The sequence below is a fragment of the Symphodus melops genome (assembly GCF_947650265.1).
Source record: "Symphodus melops genome assembly, chromosome: 7".
Lineage (NCBI taxonomy): Eukaryota > Metazoa > Chordata > Actinopteri > Labriformes > Labridae > Symphodus > Symphodus melops.
In genome coordinates, this window is record NC_136697.1 from 6196189 (window position 1) to 6220075 (window position 23887).

Here is a 23887-nt window from a genome sequence, read left to right on the forward strand (position 1 = left end):
CTGAATAAAAAGCAACACACAGCAATTGTGTTTGGTGTGACTGATATGAGGGAACAAATATTCTATAAACTTAAAGCTCTGGGGGCAGCTGTGGTTTCGAGGTAAAGCGGGTCAACCTTGAACGTAAAGATTACTGGTTCATCCAAAACTCCTGCAGTTGTCCCATCAAAGTACTGAACTGTACTGAATTCCAAATTGCTCCTGAAGGCCTAGCCTCCGGTATGTAAATGTGTACGAAGGATCGTCTAATTAGCCACATTCGAGTGTGTGCAAGGCTGAATGCTGACAAACCATCTCGGAGAGCCTCGAGAGGAAGACTAAAGGTGCTGTTTTTGTGCAGTCAATTTACCATAAGCTATGAAAGTGTGATGTTTCAAACCAGGAGTGTGAAGCCCGCCTCCTCTTCCATCACATTTTGGTGCTTTTAGGTTAATGTTTCCGTGTCGTCTGTTTATTTCTGGAGAAGGTGGGCTGGAGATCGGGCTGCACTTTGATCCCACTCCGGAGATTTAGCTTTACTCCTCGCTCCTGTCGTCTAATGTGATATTAATATTTATCATGCGCTTGCTGATTCTCCAGGTAAAGTAAACAAGAATGAGACGTATAGGGCCGCACTTTGATCAAAAAGTAAAGACTCCAATATCCTAGACTAAACAGGGAAAATAAACATTCATGAAACTTTTTTTTGTCGATCGTGATGAACCACTCTGAGCTCCACAGACTGCCTTCATTAACTTTTTTTTCTCTGTGTTTTTTCAGGCATGGTGAACTACAGCGAGGTGTCTGGATACCCGCTGGTCCAGCACTGGAGTCTCCGCTCGGTGCTGTACCACGTCAAACTCAATCAGTGGGTCCTCTCTCAAGGTAATTAATAATATATACTATTTGTCATAGCTGATTGTTTATTTATGTGGCAGGAGATCCTGCCAGGGGTCTCTGTGGCATGAAGCCCCCTCACACTCTCAATGCAGAAAAACAACACTGTCTGCGATCAATAATGTATCACTCTGTAATTAATATGACACGTCAAGGTTAGCAGCTCATCACAACAGCTTGGGTACTTTGTTTAAATTTCCTGATTAACAGGCAGACTGTCATCTCCTGATTATGCTCGCTTATCTTGTGCTTCAAGATGCTGCAGTAGGGGCGCAGATGACCTCGCGGTAAGGTTGGGCGCATGTACATGTGTTATACTCTCTCTTTTAGATTCCTTACTCTATCCATTCCTCAGTCGAATGAAGGTACTAAGCCCAGAAATAAAACTTCAGCTAACATGCAGTGAATTACAATGCTAGCCCGACGGAGCAGAGCTAACGGTTGTGCCTCGGTACAGTTTGTGCGGTCAAAGAAACAGACTGTGCTTCTGTATAGGACATAGGTGAGTTATTGATAAACACCGCTAAACAGATTTCCAAAAAAGCTATATGCCTGCTTCACTTTTCAGTAAATGTGTGCTCAAACAGGCCGTTCTGAGATTTTCCCGTCATGACATCACAAAGGGCAGTAGCCCCTCCCCCAGGTGGGTGACACTCCCACAGCTAGTTTGTTCTGCTCTCTGAGTCTGCCTTCTCAATGTAAGCTATAGGACATGGAGCGAGAAAGCCGCAGCCATCCAAGCACTTGCATAGAGGGGTCGTGGTCAGACACAACTCATCTACATATTTAAAGCTACAGACACAGAAACAGCCTGTTCTGAGCAGGGCTGAAATAGAGGGGTTTATAGACATGATCAAATACAGGATCAGAGTGGATTTAGAACAACAACACATGTTTTGGAGAGACTTCTTTAAACTGGTTGATAAGAAGGAGAATATGTGACCTTTAAAATGTGTTGAGATATTACCTCTGAGCTCTTGAAAATAAACAGTGACAGAAAAATCTGAACACTGAAAAAAGAAACATTTTAAACCTGCCTTTGCCAGAAACAGAAGCCTTTCTATGGTAATTTAGTCCTCAAACATGTAAAGACCATCACCACAGGGGGCATTGCTTTAGTAATTTGGTCTTAAAAGGTTCAAGTTGCGTTCATTATATCAAATTAAACCCCTGTTGAAACAGTCAATTACAGAGTGATTGTGGTGGAGCTCTCAGCGGCTGTGCTTGATGGGAACCCGGAGAGGCAATAAATGGGTGAGGGTCAAGTTCCCTTTAATCACAAATTAGCAAAATGCCACATCAGAAGGGCAAAAAGTAAAAATGCAGCTCAACAAGCACAGCCAAACAAGAGGAACACAGAGCTGTAAGGCACAATGCTCACTGACTGTTCAAATTACCATCTCAAGCTGTTTGTCATTTCATTAAAAATAACTGGCTTTGCATAATAAATCATCACAAGCTGAAGTTCTTTTCCGGATGACACTGAGACACAATATTTTTAACACTCAAACTACAGATTTTTCTCCACTTCAACATGAAATTATAAAGTCAATTTTGCTGAAAAAGGAAATTTTAGGTACTTTTTATGGCTTTATTGTAGAGATGGGACAGTAGTTACAGTCAGAAGTCTGGCAGAGAGAGGGGAGATATGTGAAAGAGGAGCCACAGGTCTGATTCCAAACCGGGCCGCCAACTCTTGAAGGTCGAACCTAGAACTCCCAAAAGATACATGTTCAATGCACGTTAGCTCTGCTCTGTGTTCCCTCGTCCGTCAACCCCTACAGGCTGCATTCTCAGGGTGCAGCACAGACAGATGGAGTCCTGGGACCAAGGTGATCCTGCTTGTAATTAAAGTACAATGTAAGACAGCACGAGATAAAGCAATGTGGTTTAAACCCTTATTACCACAATTACAAACACATGAACTCATTGTTCCGAACCCTCAAAACGAGAGTATTTTATTCTGAAAAAATAAACAGATGTTTTAATGGTGTTTTGGTGTCTGACTTTCTCTCCCGCTCAACCTTTTCTGTGGTAAATTGATATGGCGTGCTCCGGCATCCATCAAAACTAGAAGTGTGCATATCTGCTGCAGCATGCTCTGGGCTGCAGGAGCTGAGACACAGCGGTGCAGAGCTAGTGAAAGCGCACACATTCGATAACACTCATCTGGTGGAATTGACCCGTAAGCCTCTGGAGATCGGTCACTTACTAAGTTAAAGCTGCGCCCCCCAAACAGGAGATTTTAGACAAAGAGTCAAGGATCCACAACTTCTGGTGTCCTCATAAATCATGAAGAAATGTTCAGTTAACAGAGTTTTTTTAACCTTGGACAAGCCCATTATCATCTCCTTCCGTTTCTTTGTATCTGTGGAGCCGGTGGCCCTCCAGCAGTTTGCTAGTTTTGCTTTTTGTTATTCAGTGCACATGTATTGAAAAATAATTAATTTTTTTTTAATTCATAGGACTTATTTGGTGCCCTTGAGTAAAGTAATTAATTTCCTCTCTTTATGAGTATACCATGGTTTCAGAGGTACACATAGTCCTGTTGTTTTTTTTATGAAGACTGCTCTGTCGAGATGAAATCAAAAGAACTCATCTGGATAAAAGTGATTCTAATGAGGTTTTCTGCAGTACACAGAGAGAAAGTAAGCCTTTCCAGGGACCAATCGAACCCAGAGCCTCATAAAAGGAGGCTAAAGTTGGTTTACTGCCGTACAGAGGAAACATCGTTACAGCCAGCGGCCGGAGGAGCGTCTGTTTTATTGACTTAATTTAACTAAAGACGACTTCATCAAGTTCAGAGATAGTGCACTGATCATTAAAGCCTATTGGATAGCTTATTAACTATGGCACATTGAAATCAGGTCCAGGTGACTTTATCGTTTGGTATCATGAAGAAGCTTGACATCAGCTTCCAGGTCTGCCATGTTGATGAAGCATTGATCTCTTCATAGACTCTGCAGTATCTTAAATCTGCACTTATGTGTTGTTTATGCGTTTTAAACTTAAGAAGTTGATTTTGAAGCACAGCGGCTTTATTTGTCAATATGATAAGTATAATAGGGCGCCGATAGCGGATATTTTGTGCGCCCCATCCTCAGAGACACATTTACAGAGGAGAGATATAATTCCTGCTGTTTATGGTTAACATGTCTCACATTCTTCCTTTCAGAGTAAAGAATCAACTCTTTCAGTTTGTCTTTTTTCTCCTCACTTTGGACATGGACGGTTTTGTTGTTAAACTTCTTTTATTTGTGAAGGTGTTTCGTTTTTGAATCTATGTGTCTTTAAAGAGTACCAGGAAGAAGTAGTGTGAACACAAGCCATTGTTACGGGTAAAAAGGGGGCTGATTTAAATGCTGTAGATATTTTCTGTCTCGCATATAGACTTAACTCATCGAGTGCTGGTGTGGCAACACAATCGGGCTGATATCTTCCCCCCCAACAATCCTCAGAAAGATTTTTTTTTTTGGTGGTTCTGAAGATCCAAACCAAGGAGGGCAGGTCCTGAGTCGAGCGAAAATGTAATGTCACTGAAAACAAAGACAGACATGTCTCGCACGCTGCTTTATTTCACCAGGGCGGTGACGTGTTTGGAGTTCTGCTCTTCAGCAGACACCCAGGCTGCACCGATTTCAAAATCTAAATCTTAAAGTTTGATATTGCTTTTTGTTAAATAATTATTTCACTTTGAAGAAACCACGTGGCACATTACCACGTTCAGAACAATCAGCCAGACTTTTTTCAGGGTGTCCATGTTTTATTGTTATATTTTCTAAGTTAAAAACAGTTCAGCTCATCACAGAAAGGATTCTATAAAAAAGAAACATACAACCAGCTCTGACATTCATTCTCTTTTTCTAATCTGCTTTTTTTTCCTCTTCTATTTCTATCTTCAGGTTTGATATCAAAGGATGGCTTTTACAGTTACAGAATGGATGTCACATGCAAATATGATGATGGATATGGAGGAAGATTTCAGTGGATAGTTTGAGGGACAGATAGAAAGGAGGTCAGCACACAGGAATATGTATTCCATTTTATTTCCCTTGTCTTTCCATGATAGCCTGCCACAAATCACAAAGCTTTGTATCCGTAGCGAGACTGAGGCATTCTGACAGGGCCTGCCACGGAAACTTCACAGAATAAGATAACTGTGGATAGGTATTTAGTCGAGCAATACTCCTTCTGAAGGCTGCTCCTGGCACATCAGGGATTATACTGAATACTTCCTGACAGGTTTCTCAGGACCAAATATATTATTCTCTCAAATAAATCTGCCCCCTCCCCTTTCTACATAACTGGAGGTGTTTTTTTTTTTGTTTTTTTTTTTTTTTTGTTGGAGGGGTTTCAGGGTAAAGGGAAATCAGTTAATATATTGGACTCAATCATTCTGCCTGGCTGGAGGGAGAGTGTCACTTAATAATTTGGATTTTTGTCATCTTTTAAGTGCATGCATTATTCATAGATCTTTCATGAGTACTTTGCCTTGTGATAAGTGCAGCCGGCCTACTGTAAATACAGCCGTGTCACCTCTAATGCATTTCCAATGGCGCTGTTGTGGTTGGAAAGAGGTTTCCACATCAACTCAGGATACAGTCTCTATTTCGTCTCCACTCACAAACGACCTGGCCGCCTTTTTCTTTTCTTTTTTTTTTCCTTCCCCACTCCCATTTCCCACTTTAGCTCATCATATTTCAACAGCCACCACAGAGGTGAGGCGACGGATTTTTTTTAACATTTATTTATTTATTTTTTGACCAGATTTTTTTATGTGATAGCAAATGAACACCCCACCATCCATCGCTCATCCTGCCTGCGCTCCCTGTCTCTCACTTCAGCGGCCTCCTAATTTCATTGAAGAGGAGAAGTAAGAGTGAGCAGAGTGTGAGTGCTCGGATATTAATACTGCTTCTCCAGGAAATGATAATGATAGATTACTGTTGCTCTGTAGCTTTCAAATATTTACTATGAGAGCGAGAATGAGCACACGGTCGTTCTGTCCGTTCATCATATCAAACACGCTTTCACATGGAGCTTTATTTCCTCTGAGCTGAGTCAGTGAATTCACTTACATGAGCAGCGACAGGTTCTTTCTTGCTTTACATTAAGTCGACGTTTCCTCTCCACAACCGACTTCTTGACAGAGCTTCTTATGGTGATTTGCAGAAGTCCTTATTCTCCTGCAGTACAGTATAAACTGTCTTTTCAGCCTTGTTCTCTTCTTGGAAATCCAAAAGAGATTTGCTGGGGGTTTTTTTTGGTTTTTTTAATTTAACCTCTGGTTAATATTAACAGATGAAGCCTGAGTGACTGTTCTGTTCCTGCAGAGGGCTGCCATGTTGGAAATGCTGTCTCAGTCTAACTTTCAGTCAACATAACGAAAGGCTGAGAACTGGAGCTGAAGCGGATTTTAAGCCTCTTGATGAACCCGTTACATCGCGCCAACCTGTCAATCATGTCATCTACACACCAAACTATGGATAACACTTATTGTTCATGAGAGCAAAACTCATCAGTTTTTAAAAAAAGTCATGCTATGTGTCCATGATAACGATAGACAGACCTGTTTGGTTTTTGGTAAAAGGCTGTAAAGATGTTCATTTATGCTTTAAAAACAACTCGTCTGCCTGTGGTGTGCATGTCACTTCTGTGCTCCTGTAGCCAGACTCAAGCAGACCTTAATAAACAGGAGCATTTTGCACTCCCACATTGGCTTCATTTTTGAAGACTGGAGGTGGATGCTTGTTTTTTTTTTTTCTGCCTTTTATATTGGCCACAATAAAGACTGAAAACTCTTTGTGTGTCGCTGCAACAGAAGGAAAAAGAGTTATCAGATCCAGTCAAAAAAAGTTTTTGTCATGTTTGATTTTAAGTACTTTAGTAATGTAAAATTGGGCTCCACACTTTGTTATTTAGAGCTATAGCAGCCCTGGTATACACACCTACACAAACAGGACCCATGAGGGGGCTGCACACAGCCGAACGGTGAATAAGAATTGGGCTTGTTCTTGCCCACATGAGGAAACTTTGTCCTCCCTTCTTGGTTGAAAGACTTCAGGAACGTTAAGCTGCTGGCTAATAAGTCTACATGATGACTAAACCTCTTTAAGAGATTTGTCTCCAGAAGCCTGACAGGTTCTCTTCAGGATCACCCACAATAGCTGTACGGCTCACGGAGTGAGACAAATGTGGATTGGAAAGGACTTTTAATACTCTGTGAGAAACTTGTGCCCTGAACGTTTGTGTCGGCCAGAAATCACGCACCACATCGCCATCCTCGCCGTGAAGCCGACACCAGAAGTACCAGTCGGTTAACGTCATGACTTGTATTACAAGCTGTAGCACTGCGCTGCACACCACCAGCATGTAGCGCTGAGATGTTTGGCAGGATTTTGATCGAGAAAAATCCAGATCAAGATATTTTCATTTCAGTAAAATTACAAAAGTTAGAGTTGATAAAATAAGATGAACTTTATTGTCCCGGTGGGAAATTTGCTCTGGACTTCACAGTGCTCCGATGCACTAATAAAATATTCAAGTCCAGTCACTCATCAGTAAAACATGTTCAGTTAAATAATCATTAAATTATTTATCGTAAATAACTAAATCCATAAATATGTAATATGGGAACAGGCCTGACTAAGTTAAAACCGCTTTACAGCAGCATTATGTTCTGCAGCAGGAAAACAAAGATCAGACACAACCGTAACAGCTACACAGCCAATAAAACTAGGCAGAAAATGTGCAGCATTTCTTCCCTGACAGACTGAACTCTTGACTTCAGGTCGCAGGTCCAGAATGAGCAGGATGAGGACCAAACGAGGCGTCACATCCTTTGTTAAAAGCAGCATCCAGCTGCCTAATAAGCTCTGATGATACGAGATGAACTCTGCACTTTATCTGACTTAGTCCTGAAGTCACCCTCATTAAATCCAATGAGCCTTTAATGTTTTAATGGCCTGTCCTGTATTTGGTTTTTGTACAGTGTTTTTTTATGGTTAATTCCCTCAGGGGCAATAAAGGTTTCATACATTCAGTTAAATCAGTGATTTACTCATCAGGAGATGTTAAAATGCCTTACTGAGGTTGTTGTCCTCATATAATAGAGTACCTAGCTTCATATTTAAGTGTTAATATATCAAAGAATGACCTTTGACCGCCGATGTTTTTGTATTGGAACTAATGAACAGAAGAGTCATCTGTTTCTGCCTCGTGTTGAGTCAGGTTAAACTGACATTGAACCTTTGTGATGGCATGAAGGGAAAATCTCCAAACAGCCTGTTTGAGCATTCGTTTTCTGAAGAGTGGAGCAGGCATGTAGTTAGCTCAGCACCTTAACCCTTTACTTCTTTTTGGAAGGGGTCTCATGTCCCTTTTGTATTGTTTTGTTTCTGTTTGATGGCTTACCTTGAAGTAGTTGAATAAAGCTGGTGGGTTTTAAACCTTTTAATCTCGTGATGCCCCCTCACAGTACTCACACTATGTATGGATGGGCAGGTCAGATTTACCTGATCTTTTGCAAGGAAAATCAAAGTGATATAAGAGACATAATTACTAACATCAGATACACATTTGCAAAAAAATATATAAAACATTAGTGTGAAAAATACCTGACTTTGGCGAGAACATGAAATACCTAAATGAAAAGACCAGAGCGTGATGACTGTACAGAGATCAGGACTGTTTATTTTTAAAGATGTGCTTCATGACAACAAAATAAGTTTGATGTTGAGATTGCTTCAGTGGTGTGAAAACAAACCGATCTATGCAAAGGTCAGATAGAGATGGGAACAAATGCAGGAGTACTGCTGTTTACATAACGGGATGTAGAGCGGGAGAAGGTGTACTGAGGGAATCTACAGTATACACAGGTTGAAATCTGTGTGTTGTGTAGAGAAAGGTTTGTATGAATCAGTGATCCATGCAAGCCCTGTGAGCCTCTGTAGTTTGCCTCACAGTTAAGAAACAAACAAATCGACCCCATAAAAAGATGTGTTGTCATGTTAAGCAGAAGATGTAGCTGGGTAAACACATTACACTTCTATATTTTCCCTTAAATGTCACTTTTTTTCATTCATTTTTCTCTCATTTAGCTCTACAAGCATTCATACCCACTCTGTGTTCTGTGCCTCCGCTCAGCCTTCAGCTCAGCCATCCATTCTCTGGACGGGGCGACGCAGCGGAGCGACTTTGTCTCCATCATCCGGGAGTTCGGGAACCACTATGTGCAGGAGGCGGTTTACGGCTTCCAGGAGTCCTGCACCATCTGGTACCCCAACAAACAGGTCCAGAGACAGCTGTGGCTGGAGTACCAGGACATCAGCAAAGGTAGGACACACACACACACACACACACACACACACACACACACACACTCAAACCCTGTGAGTGCATCGGATCATCTCTCGTCATCTGATTGTAAAATGGATAGTGGCTCCTTTATTCAAAGCTGAGCTTGACGTGTGTGTGTGTTTAGGAGAGTGTGGAGTGTGTGAGAAACACGAGGGTCATTTTTGCAGGATGATTTTTTTTGTACAGATCTGCAATTGTTCTCCCACATAGCATATTCATGCACACATTGATTGAGTAAAGCTGGGTGTTTGTGCTTATGTGTCCCAGTTTACTGGGTTACAGAGCTCGGCACATGTATGTTAATCTGTTCATTCATCAGTGCTTTTTTTTTTAAATTAATCTTTTACATGGTTGTTTAATTTTAATAAACGATTAGCGAAAACTTTAATTTTCAGTAATTACAGTCTGCGTATAGTCAGATGTCTTTATGAAGCTACGTCTGTCTTGATTGCTGACAAGTCTCTGTTTTAAAGAATTCTATTCAGATTAATGGAAAAAATTGTTTTGAAAAAATGTAATTCAGGGCACAATAACTCAGTTTATTTCTAGAGCACCAGTCATATGCATATATATATATATATATATATATATATATGCATATATATATATATATATATATATATATATATATATATATATATAGACACAGATTCATCTCATCTAATCATGATAGATGATCTTTAACAATCCACTCCAGTATGTCTTGCTTAGTGTTTAGACTCACAGAGACACCATGCTGTGGTGGTTAAATCCCATCCTGTTGGGACTGAAATTCTTCAGACACACTTCACACACATGTTGTGATTCATTTGAATTAGCTTGATTTGTTATTTTTTTCTCCATTCCTGTATCCTTTGTGTGACGTGTTTTCCTCACTTTCGGCTCTGCCTGCCTTACAGTCTCATATTGCTCTGACGTCCCCGAACACGCAGTCGTACCTTCCCAACGGACACGCACTCACCTGCTGCTTCTGCCTTCGACACAATTAATTCTGTTATTTACACTGCTGCTGATATCGTTTGTCACTAAGAGATCACATTATACAAACTGACACATAAGGCTGCTTTGTGTTGTGACTACAGCTGCACTGATAGATCTTAATTTACACACTTTCAATAATCAGACAGATGAAACATCTTCAGTGACCTGCTCTAAGACAACTTCCTGTGAACACATTCAAGCAGAACATTTGTTCTGTTCAGTGTCCTTTAGTGAAATGCATCCATGGAAATGACAGCTTCATGCTTCCTTCACTTCTTTAAAGATCAAGTCGGGCTGGCATTATGCATCTGTTTAATGTCTATACGTGTGTGACTCATTACAGTCTGCGTGATGCTGCAGTGCCTCTGCCTTCTGCTCCGTCAACATTGTTCTATCTTAATTACAGTAAGCTGCGCGAGCACTCGCACCTCCGAGAGCAATCAAAGAAGAAATGTCTTTGCTTTTTGTTTCATAACTCCAAATGCCAGCATATGTCAGCCCATCTTTCTGGCATGTGCGTGTTTTTTTGTTTTTTTTTCCACTAAGTCTCAGCAGTGATAAGTAATAGCCCGTCTCCACCTGACATTTCACCTTGATGGCTCCAAACTTTTCGCAGCCGCTCCCTTCGTTTGCCTCGCCGTCTTTTCATTCCCTCCCTCACTTTGTCCAAGGACGCCCCTGCTGCACGGCACGGTGCGCTCCCGGGAAGCTCCGAGCTGACAGATGGCGTTAGATGACTGAGTTTTCCCATCTTAATGAAAAGTGTGTTAGTCGTCATTTTCAGCACCTGTGACACACAACGACTCGAGAGAGAAAAAAAAGAGAGGACGCCGGTGGTCTAGTGGTTAGTTTGTGTGCACAGTGTACAGTCCTCAAAAGCTGTGGTCCAGGTTCCCCACACTTTATCACCCTGATTTCTTGAATCTGAAATGCCCTCTCTCTCTAGCACAGACATAAACAAAGCATTAAAATAAATCCTCCCCTGGAAAACTTCCTATTGTCCTTCTTCAATGAAAATTACTAAATGGTATTCTTTGTTCTAAGCTTAAATAACCCTAAGTAATAAAATAAACTGTAAAATAAAGCGGATTCAAAACTTCTGATCATATGAATATAGTACACTTTTAAATGCTACATCTATTAGCATGTCTAATTCACATCTACTGCACTGATTCTGTCACTTGACTGACAACCGGTGACAAGGCCACAGATTTCACAGTAACATAGAGACATGTTCTCCTCGGCCCACACTCCTCTTATCAAACCTCGTGTTGAGGCAACAATGAAAACATCAGATAAGCTCCACGTGGGACTGAAAATCAGATTGTCCGAATTGGTGCACAATCTTTCCAGAATCAATTTTATCTGTCAGGCCGAGAGCGCCGTTATTGCAGCGGGCGGTGGAGCTCTGAAATGATTCAATCGACGTGGGTAACTGTTTCAAACCGGACCCGCACCATCCGTCCTCGCGAAAAGAAATAGATTCAATTGGCAAAAACTAGAAATCCGAGTCATCTTTCTTAATCTCTTCCTGGCTTCTTGGAAACGTCCTGGCCTTTTGGAGGGAGTAATGAGCTCACAGGAGAGTTTGATGATCCATGTCTTCGCCCTTTGCTCCAAATACAAGATGTGCCCGAGTGCAGCTTCTCTCCATACTCCGTGAAAAGCCGGGCTGATCTTATTCTGCATATTAGCTGCCTGGGGCATGGACACTTCCAGCAGTTTGAAAGCTTATTTATGTACATCATCACTAATGTTACATATTAAAAGGAAGTGGAGACCTACTTTAAAAGGTTTATTTATGTGTATCAACCATAAATGCCAAATGGAAACAGATTTTGAAAAAAAAAAAAGGAAGGATACTGCATGTTTTTCTAAAACTTAAAGCACCATTACAGGAGAGCCGGTGGCCTAGTGGTTAGTGTGTGCGCCCCATGTACACTTATGGTATGTTTTGTAAAGAAAGGAAATGAATAGGCACATATTTATAGTTCCTTTGCAATGGGTGATGGTGCAGGCAGCACTGGTGGTCACCGCTGTAAAAAAAAAAAGGTGTTGAAAGCACCAAAAGTCCAGATCAGATGTGTTCCACTGTTGCACACCAACTTTATGTATCTTTAAGCATTTCAGCCGTCTCTGTATGATTTTATTCTCACGAGGAAAATCTCATTCACTTCATCAAATACTCTCTGAGTCGTCTGGAAAAAGAAGGCACCTACTTTATGTACGCTTTAACGCATAATGACACTGTTGCCTAACACAATCACTCCTGCCGAGTGTTTTTTTTTAAATTATTTTAATACAAAATCAATAAAGAGGAGTTTTGGAGGAGATTTAGCATCGACTGTGAATTATAACTCGGCAGACTGAAGCTCAGTAGGTAAAAGGAGCACATGGTTTTCCATGGTCTGTAAAGTTAATTAAAGATTCACACCAGTCGTTACCTAATGACCCAGAAACTTTAAAACAACACAAAGAGACATACTGTGGGAGATATATGTACTCACACAGAACGCATCACTGTCACTGATGTATCAGTCATGTTTGGAGACTCGCAGCCATAGCTCATTAACTGCGGTCAGTCAGTGTGTGTGTGTGTGTGTGTACGTACGTTTGGCAATGACGCCTTGTCTGGGTGATTAATAGCGCTTTCTTCCCTGCACTTGGTTGTGATATGAGTTTCTCTTTGTCAGACACATGACCTCAATTACCGCGCCACAGATCAGACACACACAGCTGGAGAGCCTTGTGTTCGTGTTACAATGTTGAACATCAGGGAAAGGCATACATGGGGAATTTAGAGTACACTACAGTATGTGCTGGTGTACTTCTCAAAGAACGTAACCTCTGCACTGTATCTAACTTAAAATCTATTAATGTGATGTTTTTGCTTCCTTCAGCCAAACAGCATTAAAGGGCCTATAGGTATTTAAAGCCGCGCTGGTTTTACACATTCTACATGTTATACAACATGTTCAATTGGTGATAGCTGATATGGTAAATCCACTCTGATCCTGTATTTGATCATGTCTATAAACACCTCTACTTCAACCCTTCTCATAACAGGCTGTTTTTGTGTCTGTAGCTTTAAATATGTAAATGAGCTGTGTCTGACCACGCCCCCTCTCTGGAAGGGCTCGGGTGTCTCGGGCTTTCTCGCTCCATGTCCTATTGTTTATGCTGAGAAGGCAGACTCAGAGGGCAGAACAAACACCTAGCTGTGGGAGTGTCACCCATCTCGGGGAGGAGCTACTGCCCTTTGTGATGTCATGAAGGGAAAATCTCCAAACAGCCTGTTTTAGGACACATTTTCTGAGTGGAGTGGAGTAGGGAAAAGACAGAGAGGATTGACTTTTCTCATCATTGGAGGGTTTGTAGAAGGACTAGTAAGACATATAAGTCATGATTAAGTTGATTTTGCGTCATATGTGACTTTAATGAGAAGTGTGTTTTTGTACTGATGTTTGATAGTGATATATAAATACAAAAAGGTCCATTATTATTCTGTAGGTCTGAAAGATGTTCACAGTTAACTAAATCAGCTCAGTGTTCAAATGCTATATGTTTCTGTAAGTATGTCATTCAATACTTCATGTGCTTGTTGAGATGCCTCTCGACCTTCTCAAAAATACCCTTTAACAGGAGCTCAGGTCGCCTCTCAAAAAGCCTCCAGAACACATGCAGAGTGCACCGGAATACAATTAGCCTTATTTAGCTTCTCTAGTCTCTTGCTCACTCAGTGAAGCATTGCATGCAAAAATGTGTTCACACCAGTTTGATAGAAAACAGCTTCAAAATAATTAGATGCTTTGGAGTTTTGTCAAAACACTCCACCAGCAATTAAAATGTGAATGTGCTTGAAAAACACGGTGACATTATGGAGCTTGTTACACTGTTAAATGTCACGTTGAGTTGAAAATACACCACAGATGGAAATGTCTGACGCAAGTAAAGGTGTATTTGGCTAGACCCATCTATTTTGGGTTTTTTCTCTCACTTAGACTCTCAAACTATCTTACTAACTTTCTCCTGTAATTTAATGACCATGACCTCCTTCCACAACCTTAGCGCTCTCCCCCACAGAGCCAGGTGTCAGCAGCTCTCCGAACCTCCAGCCCGGCGTTGCGTGCTGATATGTGTGTAAGTGTGAACACCCCGCCAGCAGCCAGGTAAAAATAGGAGCCTTATTTTTTCTATTAGGGCCTGTCATTGTAACAAAGAAGCAGCAGAGGAAGTCTCGCCGCAGGGCCGGAGAGTGGAGCAGAGGAGGAGGGAGGAGAGCGGTGAAGAAGAGGAGGAGAGACACGGCAGGAATTACCCAACCAGCCCCGACCTCTTTGACCCCTCTACACACACACTTACACACACACACACACACACACACACACACACACACACCTCGGATAAGATCCACCTGCCCTGCCGGGTTACCAGCTGGGAATTATGCAACACTCACTTACCATTCAAACCAGACAGCTCCTTCTCTTTTCACATCTCGTACTCGTCTTATTTGTGCCGCATTGAAAGTCACTGATTTTAGACTATGCTACATTCAGAAGCAAATTCAGTTGCTATCATGAAGAGTTGGATGATACTGTCTAACTGCTTAATGGCCTTCATTAATTTTTGAGCGCTACTGCTAAAGAGCAACATCTGACTGCATATTTCCACATAGTTCATGGGTGCCACGCTTCATCAGCGCCGCAGTGCTATTAACTGCTACTCTGGTGTCGTGTGTGATGTCGACATAGGGAGGTGTTCTACGTTCATTGCTCCTGTAAATTTCCACAATTTGATCCACTGCTGCTTTTAAACTATTTCTTAACCCTTATCAGGGGCCGCTTACTGGACCAGGGCCCCAACCAGTTGCGTGCCTTGCCTATATTGATAAGCAGCGCCTCTTGGTGGACGTATTAGACGTCTACCAACAAAAACTAATTGTTTTTTTTATTTTTAATATAAGCTCATTTTAAACTTGCCATTGTCTGGTCTTTGTCATAGAAAAAATGTTTTTTGACAAATTTTTTTTTATCATTTTTGTCAATACAATGAACAGTGCAGTCTCATCTACACACGTTTTGGCATGAATAGTTTGACTCTGCAAGACCATGTTTCACTTGTGTTCCTGACAGAAATCTTCAGAACGCATGCGGTCTTTGCCTCCCATAACAACACTGCCTCTCTCGCAGTGTGAAACGTCATGTGGAGCCGCTCGTCTCTGACAGCTTTTATAACACATAGATTGTGCGCTGCTCTTTGACCGCTGGCTCTCTTCACAGGTCAAGACAGAAATATGTCTCAGGCATTGTGAAATATTTTCTGACCATGTGTCACATTGTGAATATTTAGCCTCAGGCGATGCACAATAAATATTCTTGTTGTAGGTCTTTAAAGGTTGGTCAGGGTCCTGCACTCCTCTGTCAAGGCTATACTGCAGGAATATTTAAGTATGGTTATAAGCGTGGAAGCTGACTCGTACATTTAAGTTTTCTTCTCAACATCTAAACATATTTATCTTGTTAGCTCTTATTTATTTATATTTTTTGAATATTTGAATTGTATATACTTTATTATTCCCTGAGGAAAATCCTGGTTTAAAACTATGTTATTTAGAGACATGCTTCTCACACATGCACAAAAACGCTGGGTGGTTAAAGGTTGTTGTGACTCAGTCACGCCCCCTAAAAAAATGCAGTTGCAGGACCTATGGACATGCATTAGTGGTGGGAAGTCAGAGTCAAGCACCTCAGCAGTACTCTGGAAGTGCCCTGGCACCTCTCCAGCAACCAGACCAACTTCCTTGTAATGGTCCACAATGGTCTCCCTATGGACTGAAGTACAGCCGTCCAAAATAATCAAAACTCCTTTTTATGTATTTTTTTAATTTGATGTTTATTTGTATTGGAGTAAGTATGGAGCAGGTACACCATTGCCTCACACAGCAGCATTCATAGCATAAGCTAATTTGCAATGCCCGTCCGTTGTGCATGAATCGTTATATTCTTTCTAGAAAACAGCTGGAATGAACTCATCACGGGGGAACATCGTTGAATCAAGATGAATAAGTGAAGATCGAGAGGATTCAACCAATGTTTACTCATCATCACGGGAAAACAGCATTAAATAAGATGCTTGTCCACTTAGGTCTGCTGTAGATATCCACCATGATTAGCAGGTATTACTGGTCCATCGTGACTTTTACATTTTACATTTTAATATTTTAGTCTCTCCATCATGGAGCAGTAATACATACTCCACATTGACTCTATATGCAGCTTTTACACAGACTGAGGCTCCTGAAGAAATGAGTCATCTGTGTAGGCTTCCAACTATATTTTTAAACTTGACTAAATAAACATTTCTCCTCCTTTAGTTTTTCATCACTGTGTGTGATCACTGCTATAATTCAAAGCCACAAGAGGACTGCCACTATGATACATATTTACATTAAAGTTTGGTTGTAGTCTGTCACAAAATGCAGGAACAATAGAAGTCAGTCTTTTGGAGCAGGAGTATCACCTCCTACAGTGTGCATCTACAGAAGTAGTTTGTTGTTTTCATAGAATCAGATCTTTATTGATGGAATAATAAGCTCCACGAGCAGAAACGTGCTTAAACTAGGATCCATATTGAAGAAGTTTGTAAATGGAGAGGTTAGAACACAGAAAGGTTTACTGACCGATGCAGAGCTGGCTAAACACTGAAGCTTCAGTGTCAACCACATTGTGACAGAGTTACTTATTGCACCTTTAATTATTCATCTTTTATAATTAATCTGGATTTATAAAAACATAGACAGCTTTAATACTGACATTACGTTATCGAACAATTTAGCTGACAGGTTTGTCCATCACTCATCACAATCCATTCAGATGATTTTAGCATTCAGCTGATAGATCTAAATATCTTACCTTTGATTTCAAAAGACTAATTATTGTAGCCGGAGTTGGTGATTTCCTCAAGATACACTTTTTAAGATTTTGGTCAAAATTGTCTTTATATCCTGACATACATTAATAACTCATGTGCTCTGAAAAAGGAACACAGACAATCTGTCGCAGTAGTAAGTCTGTAAAAACTTTGACCAGTGTCTGCCATGAGGTACCAATCTGATGAACCAATAGCATGCCTCCCTGCTCGTTCGATAACTATCACGTGCACTAGCTCACACTCAAAGCGAGTCACAGATGAGTTTATGCTGTGAGTTTGTCGTTGGCTATTTTAAGTATCGAAGTCACGTTTTTTTTACTTGTATTATAGTTTAGTGTTTACTTACCGCTGAATGAGACGTGAGACAACGTCGTTTCTACACAATGCAATGAGCTGAGGTCCGCTTTGGGAGCAACGGTGCTCGTGTTTGTAAGTGAGGGGCGTGGCTTTAAAGGGAGCACAGAAGGGAGGTCATGGGTGGAGACGGAGCACAGGGAATGCTACTTACAAAATCGTGCCAGAAAATGACCAACTCACCCTTTAAGTAAAGCAAGCTCCATAAGATAGCATTGATTTCATTGTAAAACAATGTTTGTTAAACATTTAGCAGAATGCTGCAGATCAGCAGGCTGTTACCGGAGAGCAGAGATACAGGGAGTGGATTAAATAGGTGCGAGCGTGCCAGATTACAAACATTGAATATGCTGCATCAGGATTTCTTGGATCTTAGTGGTTTTTATCCCTTCTTTTACTTTCCAACTCTGTGTCAGCTTAGTGTAGCAAGAAAAAGGTCTGGCCTACATGAGATTAGACATTTAAAGGGAGAAAAAAGGAGAAGAAGTGCGGACTTAAGCAACCAGAAAATCCAATATTATAACCATCATGACGACACAAGCAAAAAAAAAAAAAAAAAAAAGTCAGTAAAGGAAGATTCACATATACAGGATTAATCCTTTTGTGTTTTGTGTTGTGAATTTGACTTATTAAAACTTGTTTTTCCTCCTCTGCCAAGTCTGCTGCAGCGCTCAGACATATGTGAGGTCCGGGGGAAGTGACAGCAGAGCATGAGTCCAGTCCAGACTTCAGGGGAAGTGAAAGAGGTGAAGACACCATTAAGGTCAATGGACAAAAGATAGAGAGTTGGTTGTAGGAAGTGGGTGTTTGGTGAGAAAGTGAGACGTGAAGAAATGACTGCAGGGGAGGTGAGAGGAGCAGATTATGAGGAGAATATGAAGGCTATGACAAGGAGGAGGAAGAGCAGATAATGTGGAGGTGAACAGTGGAGCAGCTGCGATACAGAGGCAGGCTGAGAAACGTGAGGGTGGAGGTGTTGGAGGAAATGTCATCTGCCTCCCTGAGGAAGAGACAGGGTGATAAATGTCTTCTGCTTCTTCACTTATCAGACAATTACAGACAGACGAGGAGCAGATGTCTGCTAATTCATACAACCACTTCTCTGAAAGTTTGCATGTGTTTTAAATTCCTCCGCTTCCTCGTTGAATCAGTCGATTTGCTTGTTTATGCGTGTGCAAAAAAAAAAGTGTGCCTCTTGTAACTGTGAGCCGAGTGTGAGTCTGCAGCAGAAGGAGAGAAGAGTGTTGTCCAAGTCGTCAGGTCTAACCAAGTGGAACTGCTCCAGCAGCTAAAAGCTGAAGTTAGAGATGAGAAACAGATTGTCCGGCTGCTCTGCCACAAAAAAAAAAAAAAACGGCTGATATCGAACCTCGTCAGCACTTTAACACAAAACTCGCCTCGACAGGACAGACGGAGCCAAGAGTGTATCAGTTTACATGCAGCAGGATTACAGAAATCACATTACCGCCGGATTATCGAAAAATACAGGGAGAGAGAGAAACACGCTCCTGTTTCTGAAACGTCATTAATCCAATTACAGACACCTTAAAACAGAATACACATGTTCATACATATAGGTTGCACCTGCATCACTTCTCTTTATTCGATCTCTCAGTCGACAGTAGTCTATGTGTGTGGCTCGTTACACTGGGAATTTGGACAGTTACACGTCTTTGCTCTCTGGTTATTTTGCATCGAACGGTGACAATTCATGGAAAATGATTTATTTGTATCCACACAGCCATCATCAGCGCACAGAGAAACAGTTTCCTCTCCTGCAGCTCTGTTATTCATGCTTTGACAATTAGACGCTCTTTGACTCACTCAAGTATTTAGAGAACATTTAAATGAGACAATACATGGATAAACTATACCCAGAAAAATGTTCTTCTCTGTAGACACTGCACATTTCTCAAACTCCAAACTGTTCTGCACTATTTTTATTTAAATGTAATGAAGTTTCTAACCTTGTATGCAAGCAGGCTTTTCTGAATTATACATAAATGCCCTTCAGAGTAAACTCGTAAACATGAAGAAGCACATCACCAGGAGCATAAATGTACAGAATAAATCTGCAAGGCAAAGAGAGTGCTTAACAAATGAGAGGAGGGAAATAATTAGCTGAGTTAGTTTCTTTCAGTAAATAAGTTCTCCTCCTCAGTGCACGCTTCACGCTGCAGCAGAAAACATGCCCGTGTGCACATATTTTGTGTTTTCTTTAAAAGCACTGATTTGTCTCCATGACAGAGCATGTGAGACTGAAGAAGACATCGCGTGTTGAACAGATGAATAAATGTTATAGCTGCACATACGAGCCGCATCTTTGACTTTTTCAACCGAGCTGCAAATTCAAAACAACCGACAATCATTTTTTGCATCATTTATTAAATGTTTAAAAGAACGGACAAGGCTGCCCGCGTGAAGGGGAAAGTTACCTCCCGCCCAGTCACATGGGGGGAGGGCCAAGGGAGGGTCCAAGAAAAGTCAAAAGCAAAACTGACCATGTTTTATTTTACACCTAAATCCTCACTGTGACCTCTTAAAGCAACCATAACACATTTTCAGTGAGATGTAGCCTGTTTCGATATATTAACCCTGGCTTTTATTTCTGGACGGACTTGAGGACTTGCAATAGAATAGTTGTCCCGGGACTTGCACAAAGTTAGGATAGCATAAAGGAAAGAAGAAGAAAACGAGGGAGTTGGCTTGGGCATTTGAGCCCAAAAGGAAGTCAACAAACTTCAGTCACATCAGCTCCAAAGGCTGCTGGGAGCCAAGCGGAGGAAGCTAATGTTAGCTAGGAGGCTAACGCTAACAGCGCTGATTGATTGTGCATTCGGTAGTTTAAATCATGTCCTTGGAGGGCTCATTTATTGGACCTTTTAGGGGACAAGTCATTTTTGGGGTTTTGCTTTTAAAATTATTTACATAAATAAAGTCCAGAAACATAATCACTGTTGTACAGAGTGATCGTGTATTAAGGTGACCTACGAAGATATAAGTGATAGAAACATGAAAACACTTAGTTAGAAAATAGAGAAATGAGTACTCGTTATGTGCTAATGTTTGCATGTTTCAAAGAGTTAGCTTTTGCAATGAGCTGGAGGTTGTTCAGTGCACTTCTTGACAGTGCAGACAAACATGAAGTTGACATCTTGATCTGGATTACAGCGAAAAGTTTTCATCAGATCCCCATGAGACTGTTGAATCCACTTAGGGACCCACGCTTACTCACAGGCGTTTACAGCTCCGTCAACAAACGTGTGTGTGTGTGTGTGTGTGTGTGTGTGTGTGTGTGTGTGTGTGTGTGTGTGTGTGTGTGTGTGTGTGTGTGTGTGTGTGTGTGTGTGTGTGTGTGTGTGTGTGTGTGTGTGTGTGTGTGTGTGTGTGTGTGTGTGTGTGTGTGTGTGTGTGTGTGTGTGTGCGCGTGCGCGTGCGTGTGTGCGCTCAGGCTGAGAGCAGCACGTACGTCCACACACCCAGAGATCCAGAAAGCAGGAGGACAGGCAGCCGAAGGTCCATACATTCCCCCGTGCTCAGCAAAACAGCCGTTAACCACGCAGGTTTGTTTCTTCACAGGGGGGGAGACTGAAGGATATCATATTGAAGAGTCAGTTTACTGTGTGATAACTCAGGTGTTTACGGTTTGAAGGGAAAAAGGAGCATTGGTAGCTTCATGCTGCTGCTGCTGTGTGATTGAATACACAGTGTTTGTTCTTCAGTTTCTTTCACATGTTTCTATGAACTCTGACGAAGTCTTCAAAACTATCTGTTAAGTCTGCCAGATGTGCAACAAAACTGGCTTGTTCCTGCAAATGGCAACTTCCCTCCAGAGGGTCTGGGGGCTCCAGCTGTTGAAGGACCCAAACAAAGACTCTCCCTCCATCCTACCCTTAAATCACCAGACCACGAAACCCCCAGGCTCTAGCCCCTAACCCTGAAACATTAACGCAGCACAAAGCCTCACCTTTCTCACCGCAAAAATAAATACACAGATCAATTCTACAATTCGCTTTCTCCAAAGTGACGTATATCCAAGAGTAACACAAGCAAGGATCTAGAAAAGAGGAGGCAACTTCAAGAAGTCAACACATTCCTTAATGAAAGCTCAAACAAATAATAAAATACACCTTTCTCAATTCTCTCTTCTCGCTCTCAAATCCTACTTACAAAGGCACGATCTCTTCTTCCCCTTCTCTCTGCCTCTCTGTTTTTCCTTCTTTTAGTTTTCACTCCTTTAATTAGATATGAGGACAGTGAGTGGAGTTGAAATCAGGGCGGGAGTGGGGAATGACCTATGAGAAAGGAGCCACAGGTCGAATCCCAGGCAGTCTGCTTGGAGGACTATAGCCTCTGTACAGTATATGTGGTGAACCACCCTAACGAGCCCCGAAGACTCAAATCTTAGCAAGTGCATTTGTCTGATCTTGAGTCAAAAATATCTCATTACATTTATCATAAGACAAATTCACCTGACAAGTCCAGACAAAGTTCTTATTCGAAGTTATAACAAGCAGAAATCAGGCGTCTTTAAATGTCACATCCTGATTTAGTTAGTATGTCTCATTTCAAGACACTGAAGGGACGGTTGCTCAATTCATCGATGTCTATTATATTTAGTGTGGGGAGGACATGTAGCAAAGTGCAGGAGGGTCAGTCAAACCCAGAGGCTGGAGGGAGGGTCTTGAAATGTTCAGAAATCTTCAACTCCTGCACATGAAAAGTAAGACAAAGCCTGACATGTCTTCACCTCCACCTCTGATCTGGAAAACGCCGCCCACTGAGGCATAGGCATCGGACCGGTTGTGATTCATTACGTATTGTGAGCCCTGCTCGTGTCGTTCAGTATCTTTTCTAATCATGTTCTGTACAATCTGTCTCAGTCCAGCCTCCACTCCTCTCCACAGAAATGTAATTCCACTCTCTCCGCCAGTCAAGGTCGTCCCACTGATGAAATTTAAACATTTTATTCTCCTTGGCGGGAACGCGTGGAGGAGGAGGAGTGGAGAGGCAGCCGGCCTGACATCACCATCACTCTCCTTCCTGTCTGCACTTTCTCTCTTTATTTCCTCCCCTCTCTCTCTTAGCCCTCGCCACAAGAGGACCATTTTGACCCGTTTCCTTCATGTTCCTCTAAAACGACTGATGTTTGTGTTATTTCATTTCTTTTTTATTTATTTCCTAACCCTTCCACCCTGTAGGGGATTCTCTGTTAAAAGGTCTATTTCTTACATTCCTCTCACTCCTACACTTTTCTATCATCTATTAGTCGCCTGTGCCAAGTTCTTGTTCTCTCTTCCTGTTGGTCAGGACAGACTGCACAGCAGACACACACAGCGCTGTTAATACTTTTGGGGGTTTGAGATTTAAACTTCCTGTGACGTCATTGATGCAAGTAGGATCGTTAGAAAGAACGTTTAAATGATGACTCTTTAAAAGCTAATTTCTAAAAGAAATGTAGAAATGTCATAAAAGAAAAAAAACAAAACATTATTTACTCTGGTTTTAGATCTGCGTGCCCAGCCTGTAGAAAAGTAATTTCAAACACTTGTAGAACTGTTAAAGGAAAAATGTGTTGTATGAAGGAGTTATGAATTATAAAGCATCATAATTAATCATTATTAAGCCCAAGAGGCAGACACAGTTGTCCTTTGCTTGAGGCTGTGGCCTGCATTGTTTTGTTAGCCGGCTAGTGTTAGCAGGCTAATGTTAGCACGCTTTAGTTAAATCATTCGCCCTTTAAATGATGCATCTTTTCAAGCTATGCCTCCACAAAGAAACACAAGGACATTATCAGTCTTATAAAGCATCTTTTGAAGAATTAAAACTGCTGAACCTTAAAGTTATGACATGGCCACTTTCAGAGCACTTTAGCGTCACCCTTTTAAACCAAACAAAGCTGTCCCTTCAGCCACCCTGGGGTCCTGAACCATGACTGGTGAAAACACAGAGAAGTTGGACTATTTTAGATGACGTTATTTTAAGCGCCTGTCACCCCTGGGTGGTGAGGATGACATAACGAGAGCAGTCAGGCCAAAATTCACTCTTCATCATCATCAAAACAATCAATTAAAAAACCTCGGCAGTTTAACTCTTTGAACCCAGGTCATCAACTTTTCAAACACTAACTTCTCTCTAGCTCTAAAGGTGAGGCTTTCACCTTGGCCGAGAGTTCTTCATTGATGTGGCAGCTTGTGTCACGTCTCTTTCATGCCGTGCTGACACAAACTAAATGAAGGAAGAAACGTTTGAAAGAAGTTTCACTCTCACGTCCCCGAGGGGAAATTCTTCAATAAAGCGTCTGGCTGACTGAAGTAATGAAATGTCAATAAAGCTGCAGGTAATATATGATTCTCTTCAAAGTCCATGCACATAAACACATTCAATA

General features: G+C 41.5%; 1 protein-coding gene across 11 annotated transcripts in view; it reads left to right on the forward strand.

The window, feature by feature from the left end:
* astn1 (astrotactin 1) overlaps positions 1 to 23887 on the forward strand; it is a 393364-nt gene that overhangs the window by 229053 nt on the left and 140424 nt on the right. For all 11 annotated transcript variants that reach the window (XM_079347778.1, XM_079347781.1, XM_079347782.1 and 8 more), the window contains 2 exons: positions 760 to 864; positions 9022 to 9210. In XM_079347778.1, the coding sequence (XP_079203904.1) occupies positions 760 to 864; positions 9022 to 9210 (294 nt within the window). The remainder of the gene's footprint in view (positions 1 to 759; positions 865 to 9021; positions 9211 to 23887) is intronic.